Consider the following 21,229-nt stretch of genomic DNA (forward strand, 5'->3'; position numbering starts at 1 on the left):
GCACAGACTGAACTAACCAGATTTTTAATCTACATAGATAATTGCAGAACATCTACACAAATCACCACAGGAAAGAATCTTAGTGGTAGTAGATATTGTACAAAACAAGCCCTACAGAAAACATGATTGTATCTCTGCAGAACTTACTATCTAGACTACTTAAAATAATTATTGGCTTTCCTTGTTATGATTTTGGTTCTTAGTAACGGTGCTGTCCAGACACCTAAGTATTTCCTGCTGTTCCCAATTCCTCTGGGAACTAAGTGCTTTAAGTATAAATAAGAGATTGTATGGTAAGCAGAGAAATTCTAGTGAACATGAGTTTATGGTAGTGATCTTCCATTCAATCTTCTCCCTGTCAAATCTCTTTTCCAGGATAACTACAATGCTACAAAATCACAGTCACTCTTTTCTTCCCAGTGTTTGACATTAATTTTCAGGCAATCTTCCTTTGTTTTAACTGGTAAATAATAACACAAACAATATTGACTTCTAGTTTAAAAACAGCAAGACCGAAACCACACAAAGAGAACAAGTAAACACAGTTGTTAGTTATATTGCTCTAAAACATGGCTTTCTGATAGGTTCTGCACTTTGATACTGAAGGACAAACAAAATTCAATGCGTATCTACTACTTCTCATTTCAGACTCCAATATAATTTCACAGTTATGTTTCTCGCTCTCATCTGGCCCATTTCACACTAATGTGAACAATTTCTTCTTAAATCTAATATCCTTCTTGTGGGCCACATAGTAAATTTAGACAGACCACCTGATCTCATAACCTCTGAAGGCACAATCCTGAGGTCTATTCTTGATCAATATCCATCACCATTGCAGTACTGCGCTCAGCCTGCCTACCTTGGTAAGAATGCAGTAACAAGAATGTAACTGATATTCTCCAGTAAGTTCTTTATAAATTGGATAAATACCATACATTTTTCATCACAAAATGCAAAATAACTTCCAGTTGATTCACTGCTCAGCCAGCTGAATAGTCGTATTTTTTTTCATTCTACACAACACATGCTGCTTATAGCAAAGACTGTTCTGAAACTGAAGAGACAATGCTGTGGAAGAACATTACTTCTTTAAGAGGATTATTTTTTAAAAATCATATACTGAAGGAATGCTACAGCCACTGCAAAGCTGCTACTGTATTACAGGGCTTGTCACTGCCTAACTTCTGTGCTCTAAAGTAGATTGAAGTTGCTTTTCGCAACAACATAGATCATTCAACCAGCTATACTTAGCTGAATGGAGGATCCAGTTTTTATGGCATATGTTAATAATTCACTGGAAATATTTGTGCATAGCCTAACAGCACAGATTCTTTTTGCTTAATTTGCTTCTATACTAAGCTGGTGAAGCACTGAAATAGAATATAAATTCTGGGCTTTCAGGCTATTGATTTATCATGTTTACAATTTGGCAAGGAATGTAATATTTGATTAACTGTATTTTTGCAGCTAGTAATAAATGTTAACTTAAAAGTCTGATAACTTCTTATGCCTCCCTCATACAACTGTCATGATAAACTCCCTCCAAATACCCTATTTTTTTCCTTGAAAAATAAGAACACCTATTACTCCTTCCTTTTTCACCACAATGCATGAAAGGGACTTCAAACTTAATGCCCATGTATGTACCCAAAGATAAAAAGGGAAGGCTGACTGGGTGAGCACATTTCTGTGTGTCTCTTCCCCATGCCAACATGTTATGTTAATAACATGTTGCTAACAACAGCTTAACAACAGGTCTGCTTTCAAAACACATTTTAAAATCACCATACTCTATATAAAAGACCTACAGAGTTGTAGTTTGGCTGACTTAAGGGTCCCTACCACATTAGGTTTCCTATACATCGATTAACTATGCTGAAAAACACGAAGAAGACGACGAAGACGAAGAAGAAAAAGAAGACGAAGAAGAAGACGAAGAGGAAGACGAACACGAAGAAGACGAAGATGAAGAAGATGAAGAAAAAGAAGACGAAGAAGACGAAGAAGATGAAGAAGACGACGAAGACGACGAAGACGACAGAGAAGACGACGAAGAAGACAAAGACGAAGACGAACAAAAAGAAGAAAAAGGAGAAAAAGGAGAAAAAGGAGAAAAAGGAGAAAAAGGAGAAAAAGGAGAAAAAGGAGAAAAAGGAGAAAAAGAAAAAAAAAAGAAAAAAAGAAAAGAAAGAAGGAAAAGAAAAAGAAGAAAAATAAAAAAAGTAGAACTTGGGTACAGGCCCCCTCAAGAAGTAGGACTTAATGATTAATTATCTTTATGGAAGGCCACGTGTAGTGTTACTGAACACTGGTAGTACATACATGGATTTCCAGACAATATATCACAATTCCAATCCTCTTCTGCTGCCACAGCATAATGAAGCTAAAGTTCTGCCTGTCTCTCAACATGGTTGATTCATCATGCACATGTGCTGTTTTAGGGAATGTTAATTTCCTTTGTTTTGTTTAAAATCTATAGGCTTTCCCAATACTGCTGGATCTCAAACTCAAGTTTTGTGCTCTGGACTGTTGGTATACTTCAATTGCCAGATACTCAAAAATATGTATTTCAGAAGGACCAGCCTATTTAAAAATATTCTTACAATTCTTTATTCAACAACACAAAGAACTGCACTTATGTTCATGAGTAGACAGATAAAGTCTGAGTTATACAAGTTGTTTAATGCATCCTTTCAAATTTTACAGTCTGTATTTATATACACTTGAGCTGCAGATATCACTGATGCATGTGAATACTGTATGAGAAATAAATGATTGCCTTTTCTGCTGCATGATGTTATTTAGCTTAAAACCTAAATAACTTTCTTTCATAAAACACTATTCTAAGCATAATTTGTTATCATGATGTTCAGAATCCTCACCTATTTTTCAGACATTATGTTATCTTAAAATGAATTCATCAGGATTTGGTAACAGCCCTACCCTTTAGTCTTACAGTTATATATATGGAGAACAGATGCTTAAAAAGAAGACAGAAAAAAACCCCATTTTTTTAAAAGGGTGTATTTAAAAAGGGTACCACATAACATGTTAGAAGCTTGTACTACTTCCTTCCAGTATTCTGTTACAATTTCAAAAGTACCCATATAAACATATACACAATTTTAAAAATCAAAGACATAAGAACCCTGTAAAAATAAAGACAGTACCCTTTATTGGAATGTATTGTTCTTAAAATAATATACCTTTGACTACATCACTTTACAAACACTAGGACTACTATTCTAAAGTTCAGATTTTTTTTTAGTTTGAGTGATTCTAAATGTCACAAATTTTACCAAATGAGTAGGAAAAGTTTGCTTTGAGAGAGTAACTTGTAACAGTCCCATTTTGTTCAGTGTACATAAACACAAAAATGAATGAAGATACACTGGACATAGCTTTGCATGTCTTAAACCCAAGTACTAATTGTAGAATACCAAACTAAAACATTATTCACCCAGGCTAATTATTCCTGCTAAGAGACACAGAGAGTTGGGATAATTAATCTCAGTGAATGTCATACTAATGCGATCATACAGTTTAAGGACATAATGTACTATATTCTTTTCCTCTGGAGAAACATTCTTACTTCTAAAGATCTAATAACTCATCATCTTGAATTGTCAGTCACCATTTCTATTCTGAGTCTCTGAAAGGCAGTTTCAGCCCAAGAACTAAAATTCTAAATTGAAAAAGGATTTCAATCTGTCTTTCCTTGAGAAGGTATATAAACAGCACACAGGAATTCAACCTTTTACCTCACCATTCAGCAAGGCTCTCTACTTACTTTTCATCCCAAACATGATCACCTCTGTGGAAGACAACTACGTTATTTTCAGGGTCCAGAGCCAACCCAGAAACTTGGCCTAGTTTGAGGTCTAAGACAGGCCACTCCATAGCCTCTTCTATATGGAAATCTGACCAAATAAATAAACAAACAAACAAATAAATAAATAAATCAGATAATAATGTAGCATATTTATTAAAAAATCCAAATATGGTTAACTGGCATTTGGTACAGACTATTGGGAATTACATGGACATTTTCTTACATGCAGTATTTTCATTCAATGCATTGCAATTTAATTCCAAGCACAGTTTTAATATAGTAAAGCATGTACAAGCACTGGGAACCTGCTATGTATAGATATATTTGACAGAAATGTCGAAACTGCTTTTGACTCCATTCTTTTCTATCTAACTGCTTTTGACTCCATTCTATTCCATCTTGAAAGGATACATGTATACAGACTCTAGAAGTTTTAGAAGCTCTGTAAATATTTTCTACACTGGAAGATTACAAAAATATACAACTCAAATCATCAGACAAATCTAAATATTAACTAACAGTGTTTTATTAAAAAAATGCATAATAAATACTATGAATCAGTAAATTAAATATGTGGAAGGTAAATCATGGGGTTTCTTTTCTATTAAAACTTTTAACACTAAGAAGACTTCTTGTACTTGTCTTAAACTTAACATGAAAAAGATAAAAATATGGTCTCTTCAATATCTCTTTTGTAAAAGCAGACTGACGAGGATAAAAAGCACAAACTGTTCAATATATGAAAAATTGCAGAGAGTTGACTGCAAGAATTAATTTCTCACAGATCACCTGCTTAAATACTATTTACAAGAAGTTGCTCTTATAGTATACTATGAGACAGATGAACTAGAATATCAACAATAAAAATGCAATGGCAAAAGAGATATCACTAATTCGGATAAAATAAAAATAAAAGAAAAATTATAAAATTCATTCTGCGTGTCAGGAAATCCACCACTGCTTCCTCTCAGAAATTAATTTGTTGAGCATAATTCAGGTATTTCCACAATGCATAATCTGCATGTAGGCATACACAGCCAAACTGATGGTGAATAAGAAGCAATTTGTTTCAAGTTACATGAAACTGGAGCCACTTCACTAATAGTCAGTATGTTTGAAAGCAACCATGCTTTACTTCTCAACTTTCAGTTCACCCAAAGTTTGTGAGTTCTGATGTGATCCTGAACACCAATTGCCAGGGTACCATCTAGGCAGGTGAAACAGAGATCCAAATTCACAAAGTGCCAGGGCATCCTGCTTTGAAAGAAGGCAGATCACAGACCTCAGAACACACCACCCAAGGAGTCTGAAAGCATTCACCTTCACCTGGAAGTGATTTTCCAATGAAAGCCAAAATGAATGAGAAACAATGTATAAAATCTTTAATCCACCTGTACAACCCATCTGTCCTGACACCCTCCCCTTGCATTTCACTTGGAAGAGATGTAGTCTGAGGAGTAACAACAGAAATGCAGTGGAGGGAAAATCATTCTCTTCGACCTATCCAAAAGAAATATGAAACCAGTGCTGAAAATCTCCTGCAGACTAAGAGATGTTTTATCTGTCTGGACTGCAATCTCATAGTTAGAATAGGTGAGCTAAAAGAAATCTATCGGCAACTGCAGTGTATCCAGCATAGTAATCAGAACCTTCTAAAACAAGGTATCCTGCCCTGTAGAAATTTTAGCTGAACAAAAACTGCAAGCTAAAGGAAAAGTTGTTAAAAATAAAGAAAAAAAGATACATATTCATACTTCTGTACAGTTGAGTTGATCATAGCAGGTGTAGTGCCAGGTATATTCACAGATGTTTGGATTTTGGAAGGAATAAAAGAATGGAAATCGAGTGTCTACTTGCCCACTTGCTCATCCCGTATCACTTTATGTTAAATTCCAGAAAGCTTGTCTATGTTTCATGTGATAGAGGCCTCTGAGCGTTTTTAAAAAAGCTAGAAAAAATAAAAGGCTAAACATAGGAACACTAAATTTTTACCCCTATTTACTCTCTTAGAAGACATACTATAAAATAGAAAATGTTTATACTTAAAGGAATAAAAGATTTATGATAGATCAACAGTAAAATGAATGTACAGTGAAATACAATCTAATCACAAGAGCTCCAGCCTCAATAAAATCTTTAGATTTTATCACATTTTTCCAAAATTGGTTAATTAGTATTGTATTTTATTTTTCCTTTGAAAATCCATTCTGAAAGTCCTTTATACAGGTTTATCTCAAGGCAACTAGGTTTTTACAAAACTCATTAAATTTAGGCTTCCTTTATCTTATTACTAAGACTTATTACTATTTCCCTACAAGAACCGTAGAACAGTTTTATATGAGACTAATGAAAATTATTTTCTCCATTGAAGTAATTTATAATTACTTAGAAAAAACAAGATAACCAGTTTTGTTGTAAAAGATCTCTAAACTACGTACCAGATCTACCTTTCAACTTAAAGTTGTTCTTTTCATTTAAAAAAAAAGAAAATAAAGAATGAATTACCTAGATTTAGAATATGCAATTAAGTCTCTAAACAAGTGAAAGATGAAAGCCTTATTTATTGACACAATTGCAATTTACTGTCCTGAATTTCCTGGAAGATCATTCTAGCTTTTAACTTTACTAACTTCAACTAATATTGCATTTACTCCCTAACATCAGAGCACTCATTCAAATCCTGACAAATTTAATTAAGCACTGCACAGCAAGAGTTTTGAAAATTGGAAAATTACACTCTTTGACTTATTTAGAGGGTGTAATTGTACTAGCTGTAGTGATATAAATCAACCTGACAGATTAGTGACCACTCTAGGGTAAGAAACTAACAACAGCACAGGAAGAGCAGTAGTACAAAGTTTGAACATTTATAACAACTTTACTTACTGTATTACCGACTTGCTATTTCAGGCCAATTACATGTTAAAAATTGGAATATTTGCAAAACTAAAAATATTAAAAAATTTTAATACCAGTGATTTTTAAACAGTTAAATGAAATTAATTTAACAGCAAAGTTTTGTCCTGAGAAAACAGAATTTTTCAAGTCAATACAAATTTTTTTTACAAAGAGAATAAATTTTTTATTAAATCAAGACAACTTTACTTCTTCCCCTGAGGAGAAAAACTCACTTATGGAAGATTTTAAATATGTAAATACTTTCCTAAAAAGAAACAAAATATATGCTTAAAGATTTTTTTTGCTACAGAAGCTTTTCTGCCAAAAAATGGTACTGACAGCTTCTGCAGGTCAAGAATTCCTGAAGTTAAAGGTATTACAAACATAAAAAAACACCCCCAAAAATGCTAACTAAGAAAATGTCCATTTTCTTTTTTCCTGTATCTCAAAACTGCATCATTTGAAAGTTCATTTATTAATTTGTCCTCCACCAACAAATTCTCTCCAAATGAATATATGGCTATTGACATATCCAAGCAAATACTTCCTGTAGTTAGAATTCATGCTACAAGGGATGTCAAACTAAGCCATTTATTCAGCTCACTGACATTCCCTCCTCTGGATCAGTGAAAACAGAAAGGAATTTTCTTCTTTGCCTCATACACACCACACATTATTAGTCTAAACTGAACAATCTGCTTTTGCAGAAATGATATCCACATTACTTTCCTAAACATTTATTTCCAGTGAGGATTATGGAATTATTTATGATTTACACATATGTCAGGCACATAGTAACATACCACTTATTTCTTTGGCCCTATGCCAACAATTTGACAGGCTCTTATTCAGCTGGATCACACAATGTAAAACTGGAAAGGCCTCATCTTTGGTTTTCTTTTAAATACAAACCCAGGATTTTGGTGTGCTTGAACGCTGTTACAGAACCTCATATAAGCAGAGACAATACATGTTAACATTATGAGCAGAAAAAAAAAATCAAATAGTTGATGGATTATACATATATGTGTACGAACGTACTTGGAAGCATCAATCTGGGTGGTTGCAACATAAAAGCTGGCATGTGTGGCTACAGCTTATGGCTACAGATGGCTTTCATGCATACATATCAGCTTCTTTTATGAGATACTCATCACATGCTGCATTATTTGGCTTTCCACATTAGCAAGTAAGGCTAAGGGACAATCAATATCACAGAGACCAAAATGCAAGTAAAACAAACACTGTAATTCCATGGTTTCTGCTGTCATAGAAACCTGAAGGGAATAAATTCTGTTTCTAGCACAATAAAACAGTTTGTACAAGAGTGTCTGGAGAATCAAGCCCAATTTGAAATCAATATGCAGAAAATTTTACTTCTGAAGAATTTTTCAGGATTACCTACCACTCTTTCTGAATGAGAGAAAAATATCTGATAGAATTACAGCAATAAATTTTATAAAATTGTGTATCTGATAGATCAAGATAATCAGCATACTCATAAAATGTATTGATTATGTATTGATGTATGTATTATGTATTGATTATTCCAATGACCATTTTACAGTAGTTACTTGTATTAAATTCTTCACTTCCTGTGACTACTACATCCTTGTTTTAGCATAACTGATACAAAATCATTAAGTAAAAGTCTTAAGAGTAGAAAACAATACTGTCCTGTTCAGAAAGTACTGGTGTTGAGGGGAAAAGAACCTCAGTGAAATACCTCAAAATTAGAGGGAGAATGTTAGGAAGAACATCATGTAAAACACTTCTACGCCTCCACTGAAATTCCCTTCAGATTTTGCTAATGTGGATCACAGCTTTTACATTGCATTTTATTGCATAAAATTAACCCCAACCCACCTCCTTTATGTTTTTTTTCCCAGTTTCCCTCACCATGTTTAGACTGTTGTAAAAAGAAATATCTGTTCTCTCGAGGCTTCAAGGTAGACTCTAGTGTGTGAAATTTCTGAATTCTGTCTCTGACAAGAATAGTATTGCCCCTCTCATCATGATTTGCGATATCTCTGGCAAGATCCTTCTTTTGGACTACATTAGCAATCTCTGCTACAAGATCCGATTCTGCTTTTTCTGTAGGGCTATGCTTATGCACATGCACAACATCTTCCCTTTCTCCTAGCAGCTTAGAAAGGAGTGAATAGAAATCACCTGTACAGAAAAGAGAAAAGATAAGAGTAAACCAGAAAATAAACCAATTATAACAGATTGAGTCGTTTTAGAAGGCTTCAGTGAGGTATAATGAAACAAAGTTATTCAAACAGTTATTGACAAAAGTAACAAATAGGAACGGTTTCACCCTCAGGAACTGAAGGAGCCAGGTTTCTAGTACAAAAAGATAAAAGTCAAATCATTACCAACTTTAAATTACACATAGATGCTCACTTTTACCTGACACTGGCATCAAAACATCATCACCTCTGGAGAGATGTTTTTGAGAACAACGAACAAGACAGAAAGAGAAAAGGAGAATGAAAGCAAAAGGGAAAGGAAAAAGTGTGCATTTTTCAGTAAAAGAATATTTATGATGGAATTATCTGGATTTTTCAGGCTACTGCAGAATTATCATATTTTCATGAAACAAAGAGGGAAAGAATCTATAGTTTTATAAAATTTTTCACTTATAAAGACAGTAATAGACAATCATGATACTTTTAAAAACATATTTCTTGTAAGTCTGTCATTGTATAAGAAGATAAAGCTGTAAGAAAACTGAATTTCCCATTTGCAAATGGATTCCATAAAATCCACTGCAGAAAAAAGACATGACCCATTAAATTTGCTTTTATTTATTCAGTTTGGGTTCTACTCCTTTTACTCCAAACAGTATCCTTAGTCATGGTATCATCTGTCAGTGAAGGGACAACTATCTTCTCTCTATGTGCTTGCTAGCAATACACTGTAACTTTCTTAGGCATTCAACAAACATTTCAGTATATTGCAGAACAATAGCTCAAAGCAAAAAAAAACCACATGAAAACAGAATTTATTAACCAAGTATCTTGGCTGCCTGAAACTATTATCATTTCTATCAAATACTGCTACGTCATTTGAGTGGAAAGACACATTCAGCGTGCTTTGTAACTGCAAGTAGTATCCTTTTATTTCAAAAACAAAACACTTGTAATTAAAAAATTGTATTATTTTATGACAGGCTATATAGGACATTTTTTAGAAAAGTAAAACTATAAATAATGAAGCTTTCACACAAATCAAAGAAATAAACAAGGACACAAACACCACCACACCTCCACAACGAACAAAAAATCAAAACCCAAGAAAACTCATTTGGAACCAGAATTCATCACTTGCAGACTGGGACAGAGGAAATAAAGTCTTTTGAAAATGATTCTTAGAGGATCTGTCATGTTATTAAACAGTCCCTGTTCAATGATTTTGAATCAAGGCAATCCAAGGGAAGGATTGCCTTCCTTGCCCTTGGAAATGAAATATCCCAGATGACACACTCTGCTATAAAATAATTACTGACAGGGCTAATTTCAGTGAAATTAACAAAGCAAATTAGAGAAGAGACAACATCATTTAGCTATATAACAAATAGGAATTATTTGCTTCAAGTGCAATTCTTAAAGCCAGAGTACTCCGTTATCTTAATACTGTCATTTAATGAGTCCAAGTACTGATTCAAAACAAATCTAAATATTTTAAAAATATATCACAGGAGTTTTGGATACAAACCTTATCCATGCTGAGAAAGATTTTTAATTATTAAAGCAACCGGTGCTAAAGCAGAAAGGCAGCTGAAATTTCCATTTACTAAGGAAACATTTGGTATTAAAATACTCTACACTGGCCTTTTTCTTCCCCAGCATTTTAAAAATTAAATGAATGTCATACAAAACAAATGTTTTGGTTTTATCTGTGGCTGGAGACTTATATGCAATCATTTCAAATGAGAGGTCTGAGTGGTAAAAGCACTGCTGTAATGTAACTATGAGAAGTCTCCCTAAACAAACAAGCCTGATACTATTTCAAACTGCAGGCCTTTTTAAAACAAGTTTAATGATCCTTGCCCAGTGCACTTTCTCCTAGTTCTATATCAACTGTTTAATCAACTGACTTGCAATTATTGGCTGCAAAAGGACAACAACGTACTACAGTTTTTACAAAGAACTCTACATACAGTTCTTACTACAGTTTTTTCAGAACTCTAACAGCTTATATGCTCATTCTACTTGTGTGAAGAAGTTCGACAACTTCATGCTCCAGCCAAAAGCACTGCATTCTCTCTCTGGTGTACCAGTGCTGTCACAGAATAATTAATCCAGTCTCTAAAATAGATATTGCTTGTCAATTTAAAAAATATAAAAAAAAGACAAAGATGTTCCTTCATTTACCTATCTGACAAATAAAAAATGCCCAGGGAATAATTTTTAGGACAGGATGTCTCCGCAGAAAATTCCAGTGGTCCTTATGAAGTTATTAATTGGGGATTCAAGTCTAAGTAGGCTGATCTGTTTTGGCTTTCTCCTAGAGCTGAGACAATGACCATAAGATATATGAGGAACCTTTGAACACAACTGTATAGAGTAGGGCAGTTTGAGTATTACAGACACTATCCATGGGTTTAGATAAGCTATTTTCCAAGCTCAGGTTGTCCTGTTAGAGCTTCCATTAAGCAGGAGTTTTGTAACCACAGAGTTAAAAATATTTAGAAACAGTCTGAATGTCTGGAAAAGGGTGTGCATCAGAGAACAGAAGTGGTCAGAAGTACAGCTGCCCTGCAACGATGAGCCTCTCCTTAAGTGAATGTGCTTGAGAAAATGAATGTGGAATCTCCACACACAAAGTTCAAAAACCACCCATGAAGTCTACATACATGACCAGTATCTCCATACTTCTGGCACAAACACTAGGCTGGAGTCTCCTGTCAATGTCCTGGCATTTTGAAAGAAGTCAGAATATTTAAAAGGCACATGAAAGTGAAGAATTTAAGTTTCCTGATTACCTAATGTCTGCAACCCCACCCTAAATTCCACACACTGAATGTGCATCTAGCTTTTTTTCAGTTTTGCTTGTAATATCCAGGCAGATTCCAGTAATTTGTAAGCAGTCTAATTTTAAGAAATAGTTCAGAATTTGCTAGAGATAACTAGCAAAGAGCAGAGTCCTGCTGATTCTGAGTAAAAGCTGCTCTGTGCAAAGCAATATCCAGCAAAAATCGAGGCACAATCTTGTGTCGCTGCTTTGCAGTTGTCTTGTACCAGCTGGAACAGCTGATGGTGATGTTTGCCTGAAGATACCCAGTAGGAAAGGAACATTGCTTGGTCTTGTATGTGGTGAGACAGCCTGACCTTTAGAATGCCTGAGTATGACTAGACAAAGACATGGGTGAATCAACAACTTGATCTTACTGAAGAAACAAATCTAGCAGTGCAGTCTCTGGGAAGCTGCCTGATTAGGTCACTTTCAGAGAAGACACTTGTATTTCTTACATCCAAGCCATCAGCAGTTTCCTCTATGGAAAAGAAAATTGGCTACGAACACCTGTGATTTATTCTTTCTGAAAGAACTGATATTTGCCAAGACCAGCATCTCAAGAATGAAACAATGCACAAGCATATTCCAGTAAGTTTAAACTTCCTGTGGTGGTTCTACACTATCAAAACTCCTTTACAGAACAATGTCATACAAACAAAATCATAACATTGGCAAAGTCACTGCAAAATGTGAGTTGATATTGTAATGCAGTTAGGAAAAATGGTATGACCCAAAGAATGTACCCCCAAAAATGTAGAATTTTAAGTTTCTTTCCCTTATCTCTTTCTCCCCAGTTCTCCTTATTGGTCGTGAGTGTAACCCACCCTTTTTCGCTGCTTTCAAAAAGGGCTTATCTGTACCTCTTCCTCTTTCCCTCCTGCTCCTCACTCCATAGGATCCCAAGACATAAAGCTGCAACTGCCATCTCAGCTAAGGAAAACAGCCTTGTTTTTAAGTTCTTTTTTTCTAAGCTAAAACTATCTCCTCTGTCTCCCTGGCTGCTGCTGGCCAGACAGTGGTGACAGGGAGCCAGGGGACATAGAAACTATAGCAGGTGGCGCCCGAACTGGGGCTCTGAGAGACCCCCAAAAACTGGCTGGAAACACACATGTGTGTTTTGCAAGCCTGGAACGTCAACTACCTTGAAAAGCTAAACAAATATAGCCTACTAGGGAGGAATCAGTAGCCTTCTCAAGCCCAGAGAAAGTCGATTCACAAAGAAGAAGTTATTACTACTCAACAACGTAGGAGAGGTGAGTCATGCCAGCCGATGGTGGCAGGGAACGCGAAACTGAGGCGGAGCAGGTCCCAGGCACGGCCCGTGCAGCAAGCATGCACGAGCCAAGCCAGGATCAGCTGGGCGCGCGTCCAAGCCGGCAGCTGTGAGAACCACAGGCCACGCAAACGGCAGAGGTGTCCCAGTGGGTGGCAGGGAACAGCCGGCAGCGGCAGGAGTGGGCAGCGCCGGCGGCAGCAGCGGCGGCGCCGCCCCAAACCGTGCGATCGGGAGCCGCAGCGCAGAGGAGGTGTTCCCTTCCCTGTGAGGCGCAGGGACCGAGCCGTGGGCTCCGCGCGCAGCCAGCCGCAGCACGTCGTGTGGGGCAGCCACGCGACGCGGGTGCACGGCGGCTGCGGGACAGCTGAACTTATCTTACCACAGTGTGTGCGGGGGGTGGCAAGCTGAGAGAGAAAAAGAAAAAAAAAACAAACCTGCCTCTGCTTGCTTAGTTGCTTTTGCAGTAAAACAAGATAAAAACGAGTTGTGCAAACACATTTTTAATAACAGAAATGGGATCAAAAATATCTATACCCCAACCAAATTTAGAATCCAAACTGCAAGTATTTTTTAGCACTATTAAGGTTAAGATCTCTAGAAAAAAGTTAGAACACTTCATCTCATGGTTATCTCGTAACATTCCACAGCTTGATTTGTCAGAAGTAAATTCTATCTCTGCATGGGATCAAATTAGCAACCTTTTAACACTAAAAATAGAAAATTGAGACAAAAATGCTTCAAAATATCTCCCGTTTTTTCTTATAATTCGAAAAGAACTGATTAACAGAGAAAAAGACATAAAAATCCAGCCACTGCAGTTTCCATCAGTTTCTCCTACTTCTCCTAAACTCTTTGCCCCTGATCTGAAAAAGATACATGGAACAGATCCAGAAACTCAGGAAATGCACTGTAATAATGCCGTTTCTAGATCCATGTGTGTCATTCAGCCCCCCATCTCTGATAATGTTGCACAAGCTATCAGAGACCTTCCCCTGCACCCCTATATCCCGACTATTAAACCCCCCTACCGCCACGTGGCTGGGATACAAGATGGAGTTGGCCATGTGCTAGATACCCATGTGGAGAAACCTCCCTTCCTATCTCCCTCCCCCTTCCCATGACTCTTTCCATCCACCTCACTCGACCCAATTCTCTTACTCTTCCCATAACCCCTCCCCTCCCTCCCACATTTCCCTTCCCCCTACTACACTCTGCTCAAGCATGACATCACCTTGCAATAAGGCCTCCAAACGTTGCAATCTTGCTCTCCGGCCTCTTGTCCCCACAGGGAGGGGGGAAGTGAGAGGAGCAGCCCTGCCCCCTGCCCCCGTGGAGGGGTGGGGGAAGGAGTGTCCTGGCCGTGCCCCCCGGGGAGGGGAGATGTGTCCCTGCCCAGCCCCTGTGAGGCTGTGGGTGTGTCCCTTCACCGACCCGGGGGTGAGGCAGGACCCCCTGGGCCTGCTGGGGGTGGGGCTGAGTATCTTCATGGATCTGGTGGGGAAGCAGGGCCTCCATTGCCCGGTGGGGGTGGGGCGGGACAGGGAAACCACAGATACAGGCTCTGGGGAAGATAAGGATATGCCTACAGCAGCACCTGTGAGATTTTCTGGTAAAAAAAGAACTAATAGACAATATCAGCCTTTCTCTTGCCATGATATCCAAGAGATATGCAAAATACAACCTGAATTTGGCAAAAATAGTGAAATACTAAAAAGAATGATTAAAGCTACTTTAAAATCTCTGGAGTTAGTTCCGGCTGACCTCAAATACTTCTTCAGGTGCCTCCTAACCCCCACTGGGTTTGATTTTTGGGAAGGTTCATGGAAAAGGTCATTAAATTACCTCCTAGATGAACTCAAACAAAGCATGCAGGATGCAAAAGTTGCAGAAAATAATGAAATTACCTTTGAGCACCTCTGTGTGGAAGGAAGGTGGGCCAAGCCTGAAGACCAGGCGCAGGTTCTAACAAAACCTATTTGAGATAAGATCTGTGATGTAGCAGAAAAGGCTTACAATAAAATACCTACACTTGAAACCCAAATCAGTTGTGTTAATATTAATCAAGTTCCATCCGAGAGTTTCTTGCAGTTTGTAGATGGCCTCAGACTGCAGATACAACAGCAAATACAAGAACCAGCAGCGCAAGCAGAATTAATTACAGAAATGGCTCAAAGAAATGCCAATGAGGCCTGCCGTAAAGTGATTTTAAATCTGCCCATCCATCCTCCACCCACCATAGCAGACATGATCCAAGCCTGTGCCAAGAAAGCAGATCTGTACAGTGCACACGACAAGAAACCAGGACCATACAACCCAAGGACTGTAGCAGCAGTAACACCAGGAATGAACAAGCCACAGATGTCACCAGAACAGCTACAGCACATCATCTGCTTCCAGTGCAAGAGGCCACGACATTTCACAAGGAACTGTCCTCAAAACCAGCAATAAGGGAAACACCAGAAAGAAGCTGTAACCAACAAAAAAACTGAAGTCAAAGCACCTTTCTGTTGAGTGCAAGGACACAAATATGACACACCTGAAACAAGAAAAATACTCTATTTTAATGGGAAAAGGGGAGGAAGGGGAAAGGGGTGAGAGACTGCAGAAACATAATTGTGGGGAACACATGCCTAATAAGATCTGGCAACCGCAAAAGTGATTCAGACTTGTAACTGCTAAAGCTTTTTGTTTCAGATCTAATCGTTGGACTGTCATTGGAGTGGACTTGCAGGACAATTCACAAGACCTGGCTGGACTGGATAGTAGGTATTTTGTTATTGGAGACACAGCACACACACCAATAGAGATTGAGGTGGCTCCCATGACAATTAAGGGAGACCTAACACACCTCACTCTCTTGGCAAGATGTCCTCAACCACCCTTCTATGTAGCCAAAGGGCAGATAATAGCCCAAGTGATCCCTGTTCCAACAGAAGTCCCAGTAGATGACAAAGCACCAGGAGTCTACTGGGCAGAAGTAGTGGGTGAAGACAAACCCATTATGGGATGTAACCTGACACACAAACCAGAACATCTCCATGTAGAAGGGTTGATTGATGCTGGGGCAGATGTGACTATCAGACCTGGAAAAGTGCGGCCTTCACATTGGGAACTGCAATCTATGGCAGGCAAAATACAGGGTGTTGGAGGGGTGAAACTGGCAAAAATCTCTAAAGCTACTGTTCAGATTGAAGGCCTGGAGGGTAGATTGGCTAGTGTCCGTCTGCTTGTCATTGATTACATTTGCCCCCTGTGGGGAAGAGACATCATGTCCCAGTGGGGAGTGAAATTAACAATTCCAGAGACCCGCCAGGATTTTTAGTAGAGGCCACTGTCCTACCCAAAAGCTAACTTGGCTTGATGATAATCCAATCTGGGTGAATCAGTGGCCTCTCAGCAAACAGAAACTCAGGGCCCTAGAAAAACTGGTGGAAGAAGAATCGGCCAAGGGACACATAGTAGAAACAAACAGCCCTTGGAATTCCCCAATATTTGTAATAAAAAAGACAGGGAAAGATAAGTGGCGCCTCCTTCAGGCTTTGAGAGAAATAAAAAAAAAAAATAGAGGACATGGAGTCTCTTCAACCAGGTATGCCTCCCCGACTATGTTACCATAAAATTGGCTATTAGCAGTGCTAAAGACTGTTTTTTCCAAATTCCCCTGCTGTAGCAGTAGGGCCTGGCAGCACGGAAGATTTCAGAATGTAACGGAAAGTTAGTAACCCCCCTTATCTTTGGTGTATGGTAATGACTTCTGCAATTAGCACCTAGCTGTGATGAAAGCAGATGGGAGTAACACAGTGACCCTAGGTTGTAAAAGGTCAAATTCTCCAGCAATAAATGCCATTTTTCGCCATCCATCACATTGATGTCTTGTGGGTAATGGTCTGAGTGGCCAAGGGGGGCCACCGTGCTGTTCCTTGAACCAGGGTGTCTGCCTTGCTTGAAAGGCTTCACCCTGCACCCAGAAGATGCACCACGGTTTGCCTTTTCCATTCCCACAATTAACCGAGAAGCCCCAATGAAACAGTACCACTGGACAGTATTACCTCAGGGGATGAAAGTGAGCCCCTTCATCTGCCAGTGATATGTGGGGTCATTGCTGTCCTCAGTGCGTGCTGAAAAGAGAAAGGCTATCATTTTGCACTACATGGATGATGTGTTAGTGTGCTGTACCAATAACAACATGATGCAAGACACACTTGACCTAGTGGTTGAAGTTTTAACCTCTGCTAGGTTCCAATTGCAGGAAGAAAAGGTTCAAATAATGCCTCCTTGGAAATACCTAGGCCTGGAGATCACTAAATGGACTGTTGTTCCACAGAATCTCGAAATCATTAGCAATCCTAAAACTCTTAGCAGATCTCCATTCACTGTGTGGATAACTGAACTGGGTCAAACCCTGGCTAGGTTTCACTAATGAAGACCTGAGCCCCCTGCTCAAATTATTGAAAAGGGATAGAGAGAATTACTGTCTCCCAGGGAGCTGACTCCAGAAGCAAAAACTGCAATTGAAAAAGCACAAAAGGCCTTGACAGAAAGACAGGCACATCACTTCAATCCGGAGCTGGCTTTCAAATTTATTTTCCTGGGGAAATTACCACATCTACATGGGTTAATATTCCAATGGGCCGAGGGGCAGAGAGATGCACTCTTAATCATAGAGTGGGTCTTCCTCTCCCATCAAAGATCCAAAACTATCACCAAGCCACAAGAGCTGATGGCTCAGCTGATCCAAAAAGCCAGAGTAAGGCTGCGGGAACTGGCAGGTTGTGATTTTATGTGTATTCACCTCCCAGTCAGGCTCTCTGGAGAAGGCAAACACTCCCCTGAGAAACTGACCAAGGAGATGTTTGAGCACCTGCTGCAGAACAGTGCTAACCTCCAGTTTGTTCTGGACATCTACAGTGGACAAATTTCGGTCCATACACCATCACACAAATTGTTTCATGAGGAATTCCACCTCATTCCTTGTGAGAAAAGGAGCCAAAGCCCACTCAAAGCTCTTACAGTGTTCACTGATGCATCTGGAACCTCTCACAAGTCGGTGGTGACTTGGAGAAATCCAACGACTCAGCTTTGGGAAGCTGATGTTGAGTTTGTAGAAGTGTCCTGGGTTGATTATGATGTTAAATTGTATCCCCATTCATCCACCTAACCCAGACACAGGTTTTGTATTCTTAAAATTTCATCTTAGAGTAAAAGTAAGTGGAAAAGAAGCACCAAGTCTGTTATCAGAGACTTGCTTCCCCCCGCATCCCGAGAGGAGGTTTTGACTACAGCACAGACAGACAACAAGACACAGATCGCCTTGGCTTTCCAGCTAGCCGGAGCAGTGTGGTCTTTCTGGACTGTTTTCTTTTCCTTTCCTTGGAACGGATCGAACTTACTCTGGACTGGGGGCTCAGGGGAGCACCGGGAGCTTGCACCCGTGGATTACCGGGAGCCCAGACTAGGCAGCAGCATTTTCCAGCACCAGAGGGACTGATAACAGAGTGAACACCCACAGGAAAGAGACCCTCTGAATTTTGTCACCTTTTCAGAGCGGCGAGAGGTTTTGTAATCTGATATTGTTCATTCTTGTGCTGGGTAGTGCTGTGCCTGTGAAATGAACAGGTTTTTTCCACTTCTCTCAGAGAAATCTCTTCCCAAACCGGTTGCGGGGTGGGAGAAAGGGGCCACATGGGTTTGCTTCCCAGGGGAGACCCCTTGGAGGTTTTCTCCCAAATCTGCCCTAAACCAGGACAAGAAGGATCACCCCAGGTAGCTGAACTGGCCTCAGCCGTAAGAGCCTTTGAGAAGTTTTCAGAACCGATTAATTTGTTTACTGATTCAGCCTACGTAGCAGGAGTGGTGTCCAGAGCAGAACAGGCAGTTCTCAAGGACACTGAGAACGAACATCTCTTTAGATTGCTTTCAAAACTGATTTATTTGGTTTCAACTCGAGAGCATCCTTTCTATGTGATGCACGTAAGACTGCATACCAATTTGCCAGGTGAAATCACTGAGGGGAACCGGAAAGCTGATTCCCTTGCTGCCCCAGCCAAAAAGGTACGTCTCCCAGATGTGTTCCAGCAGGCTAAGCTGAGTCATCAGAAATACCATCAAAATGTGCCAGGACTGATGTGTCAGTTCCAGCTGACACGGGGTCAGGCTAAAGCCATTGTGGCTACCTGTCCCAATTGCCAGCTCCAGGCAGTGCCATCATTAGGCATCGGGGTTAATCCCCGAGGCCTTGGAAGCTGTGAGGTGTGGCAAACAGATATCATTCACATTCCCAGTTTTGGTCATCTTACATATGTACATGTGAATATTGATACATAGCAGTGTATGCCTCTGCTCATGCAGGAGAAAAATCTGTACGTGCCAAACAGCACTTAGTACAGGCCTTTCCAGTGCTGGGGATCCCTAGGGAAACTGAAACAGATAATGGCCCAGTGCATAAATCCAAGGAGTTCCTGGAATTTGTCCAGCAGTGGGGTGTGGACCACAAAACTGGCATCCCCCACTCCCCCACAGATCAAGCTGTGATCGAGCGTACCCACCAGACGCTCAAACAAGTCCTAGCCAGGCAAAGTAGTGGAACAGTGTGGATGTCTTCACAACAAAAGCTTTGCAAAGCCATGTTTACCATCAATTTCCTGAACTGTTCATTTCAAAACATGAATCCTCCAGTTACTCGGCACTTTAACAGTGGTGATCAGTTTAAATTGTCACAGCATCCACCAGTTTCAAGCAGGGACCCTGAAACTTGGCAAACCAAGGGCCCCTATGAACTTGTCACCTGGGGGCGTGGTTATGCGTGTGTATCCACCCCTACAGGCCCCCGATGGATTCCTCAAAAATGGGTAAAGCCTTTTGTTCCCAAAAACCCAGCCCCAGCAGAAGAAGAGAGACAAGTGGCAGTTGCTTCCAAAAGAAGACGCTGCTGGGAAAAACAAAAAGAAACCTTCCTAACCTCTGGTTACTCTCTGACCTGCACGCATTGACTGTGAATGTGCTTTAAAAATATTTGTTTCTTTTCTTTTAGAAAAGACCTACCTCACACTCAAACCCATGATGAGCCTTACCTCAGCTGTTCTCCTGCTTGCTCTGAGCAGCCTGGCAGCTGCCTGGATCGTCCCTCAGCCACGACAGAACATCTGGGTGACTCTGGCACACACTTCAACAAGACAGTATCTGCCTGTCCACTGCAGCAGCAAAAGACCCTATGTCCACCTGTCTGGTAGGAATCCCACTGCAGGCTGAAGATTTTACAGCCAGCTTTAGTGATCCCAAGTTTAATACAATTCCTAAAGCAAACAATGACCAACCACATGAAAACCGTAAACGGCGAGCTGTGGCAGTGAAAAATCCTATAGAAAAGTGGTTACCAGTACTGCCCAGAGCCAATAAAGAGCCCCAAGAATTAGAGCTATTAGGTTCCTCCCCTGCACCCTTTTGTGTTCACTTCATTTACAATTCAGTGCAATTCAGTACAATTCAGATACAAAACTATACAATCACATAATCTAGTATTGAAAAGAATACAAAGCCAAACAATGGTGTGGTGCGCTAAGTCAGGTCTTAGCGGACGATCCTTGCCGTTCACATCCAAGAATCCTCCCTAAAGGTATATTTCTAATATGTGGAGATAAAGCATGGGCAGAGATCCCATCTCGCCTTCAAGGGGGGCCTTGCACTTTTGTTAGGCTGTCCCTGTTTGCACCCAACCAAACCCAAATTATTAGATGGACTAGGAAAGACAATTCGACTCATGAAATCCACAAATGAAGCACTGATATTCTAGATTCAAATTGTGATTCAGATATATTTCATTGGCAAAATCAAAAAGGGTTGCTGCATCCATATTTCTTCCATGGGTTGCAGCTGCCAAGGCACTGATTTAGGTGAATTAGGACAGCTCGAGTGCTGGGTGATTAAACAGGCCAACTTAACATCAGCCGCCCTCAGCTCCCTCCTCGAAGACGAAGAAATTACCAGACAGGCCACACTCCAAAATCAGACTGCCATCAATTTCCTTCTGCTGCTGCATGTACACAAATGCCAGGAATTTGAAGGACTTTGCTGCCTAAACCTGTCCTCAAAAGCTCCCAACGTCCACGGAGCCCTTCGAGAGATGAAGAACTTCATCGGACAAGTGAAGCAAGAAGCCGAGGACTGGTTTAGTGAGCTGTTCAAAGGCTGGGGACTCACAG

General features: G+C 39.7%; 1 protein-coding gene across 11 annotated transcripts in view; it reads right to left on the reverse strand.

Annotated features, from left to right (window-relative positions):
- PAM (peptidylglycine alpha-amidating monooxygenase) overlaps nt 1–21,229 on the reverse strand; it is a 134,304-nt gene that overhangs the window by 15,694 nt on the left and 97,381 nt on the right. For 8 of the 11 annotated variants that reach the window (XM_014261482.2, XM_014261481.2, XM_014261484.2 and 5 more), the window contains exons 16-17: nt 8,600–8,905; nt 3,794–3,923 (exon numbers count right to left, since the gene is read on the reverse strand). In XM_014261482.2, the coding sequence (XP_014116957.1) occupies nt 3,794–3,923; nt 8,600–8,905 (436 nt within the window). The remainder of the gene's footprint in view (nt 1–3,793; nt 3,924–8,599; nt 8,906–21,229) is intronic. The other 3 variants (XM_014261486.2, XM_014261485.2, XM_014261483.2) reach the window with 2 other exon arrangements.

Source organism: Pseudopodoces humilis, chromosome 4 (genome assembly GCF_049639895.1).
Source record: "Pseudopodoces humilis isolate 2021_Gansu_Grassland_sample_001 chromosome 4, ASM4963989v1, whole genome shotgun sequence".
NCBI classification, from domain to species: domain Eukaryota; kingdom Metazoa; phylum Chordata; class Aves; order Passeriformes; family Paridae; genus Pseudopodoces; species Pseudopodoces humilis.